A 2,536-nucleotide genomic window follows, 5' to 3' on the forward strand; every position below is an offset into this window, starting at 1 on the left:
GCTGATATGATTGCAGTACTAGACAAGGTAGAACAAAACTTCAAAAAGGTGGGCATAAGTTGTGTACAAGGAAATGCATGTGCGCCTTATGCAGTCATTTGCCATGGTGACTTTTGGAATAATAATATATTATATAAATTGGATGTAAGTTACAATACATTTAGCTACATTATATACTAATATTATTTTATTTTTTTTTTTCAGAGCAACCAATGCGCTGAATCTGCAAAATTTGTAGACTTTCAAATTGCTCGGTATGCTGCCCCAGTACTCGATTTAATTCATTATACATTTACTTGCACGGAAAAAACTTTTCGAGATGCTCATCTTAATGAATTACTTGATATCTATTATAAATGTTTAGCTAAACATATATGTCTATTCGCTTTAGACCCAACAAAAATTTATCCAGAGCAAATTTTCAAGCAACAATTATGTAGATATGGAATTTTTGGGCTATGTATGGCTGCATTCTCTATACCATTTTTTATATCTAATTCTAATGAATTAGTGGATTTGGATGAAGTTTGTGAAGCAATTTCTGTAATATCTGCACCTGAGGACTCAACAACACAAAACGCAAACAACAGTGTACCGAGCTCGTCAAAGGACTCAGCGAACAAAAGTGAGGAAAATAATGAAAAGAATCGTGCATTAATTAATGATTATTATCTTTTAACTCCACGTTCGGAGCCTATATTTAAAAGACGCATGACAGGGGTTGTATGTGATATATTAAAGTACGACATGGCGGATTATGTATTAAATTTATAAAAGTAGTAATTATGTTATAGAAGTACATTATTATCTTCTTTTTAAAATATTAATTTATATTTATTTTATTTAAACTTATAAATATATGTAATAAATGATTAAGAAAATTATGTAAAGTATATAAACAATACAATTTGTTTCATATATTTATACATATAAATATAAATAGTATATATAAAAAATAATATATAAATATAAATTTATATTGTATTGTTTATATATTTTATATAATTTTCTCATTTATTCATTTATATTTTATTGCTTATTTGTTGTATGTAAATTTCTTGTAAATTTGTTTTATGTACTATTAGTATATTTATATAATTTATTTAAAAATGTTATATTTTATAAACATTTACGTACCTTATAGTTTAATATACGGCATATTTTAACTTATTTAAAAGTATTAATGTTTTCAATATCTTGACTTATATTAATCGATACTAATATATTTATTTATAAATTCCCGTAAATCCTATATGCAGCACAGAAGCACGAAATTAATCTATATTGCATTATTAATGTAATATTTCTAATAATAGTTTTTTTCGTACCTTCTATAATACTTATGCTGTTTTATATAATTGAAAACTATAATTCTTATATGAGAACTTAATTCATCGAGAAATATGAATTCAAAAAGTCTTTCACAAAACCAAGCAACAGATGAAAAAAATATTTTGTATATATGTAAATAGTTAACAAAGTAAATTTAATAAGTCAATACAAGCACTTCTATAAAATATAGATTTAAACAAAAAATATATTAAGTTTATGTAAATGTACAATTTTGAAAAATAAGCCGTATTTAAAATAATTTATTTTTATATATAAATAGCTGTCAAAGTTAATACAATAAGTCAATGAAGGACTTCTATAAAATAATGATTTAATTAAAAAATATGTTTAATTTATAAAATTTATATACAAGGGGAAGATTTTGGATTTTACATCAAACTCTCACTTTTTTAAAAACATTAATAGCACAAAGTTTATATAGTTTATTATAATGGTTTTAGTAATATATATAGGTAAACAAAAATTGTGATTAGTTTATATAAATGATGTCTATTAAGGGGAGTTTTTTTTTAGCCACCCAATTTACCTACCCATTAGGCCATTTTTCAAAACATATAATTGATGTTTTTTAATATAATCTTTTGATATAAACTTTAGGTTGGTTGTCAAAAAAACCCCCCTTAAAACAATCTCTGCACCTATATGCCGCTATTATATATCAATTACCATATTGTCATATTTATACGAGTAACTTTTTTAAATATAAGATTCGGACTATATCTATAATCGAATATACTATACTATACAAATCTTAATTTATATGTTATGTTATGTGATTATTATTGTACAATATATATTGATCTTTTAAAAATCTAAGTATTTAAAATATTTTAATATAGAAAAAGATAACATTTGTGAACAAAAGAAAAGTCTATTCTAAGTATCTAAAAAAGCATGTAACTATTAGAACTATCAAAAATTGGACTAAGTAAAACTTTCTTTGACTGATCAGATATAGTTTCATAAATAAGTTTCTCTTTATTTATAGAATTTATTAAAATTATATATTTTATTTTATATCTTAGTATGTGTATAAAGATGCCATATTCTATATCAATATATTAATATTATATATATTCTATTTATATTTATTTTGTTTTATAGTTGTATAAATACGTTAGTCAGTTCACTTGTGATTTAAAATATTTATATTTATTTTAATTCAATTTATTTTTATAAATAT

At 22.7% G+C, this 2,536-nt stretch overlaps 1 protein-coding gene across 1 annotated transcript; it reads left to right on the forward strand.

Moving 5' to 3' along the window:
• The first annotated feature begins 6 nt into the window (after nt 1-6).
• LOC119684846 lies at nt 7-791 on the forward strand. Its single transcript, XM_038098976.1, has 2 exons — nt 7-144; nt 205-791. The coding sequence occupies exons 1-2, from the start codon at nt 7-9 to the stop codon at nt 772-774; spliced, it is 708 nt and encodes a 235-aa protein (XP_037954904.1). The 3' UTR covers nt 775-791.
• The last annotated feature ends 1,745 nt before the right edge of the window (nt 792-2,536 follow it).

The sequence above is a fragment of the Teleopsis dalmanni genome, chromosome 2 (genome assembly GCF_002237135.1).
Source record: "Teleopsis dalmanni isolate 2A chromosome 2, ASM223713v2, whole genome shotgun sequence".
Classification (NCBI taxonomy): Eukaryota; Metazoa; Arthropoda; class Insecta; order Diptera; family Diopsidae; genus Teleopsis; species Teleopsis dalmanni.

What these genes read in the sequence shown, in the direction of transcription:
- LOC119684846 (XM_038098976.1), top strand. Translation starts at nt 7, where the DNA reads ATGATTGCAGTACTAGACAAGGTAGAACAAAACTTCAAAAAGGTGGGC. An exon ending in ATATATTATATAAATTGGAT is followed by an intron (nt 145 to 204) that starts GTAAGTTACAAT and finishes TTTTTTTTTCAG; the next exon opens with AGCAACCAATGCGCTGAATC.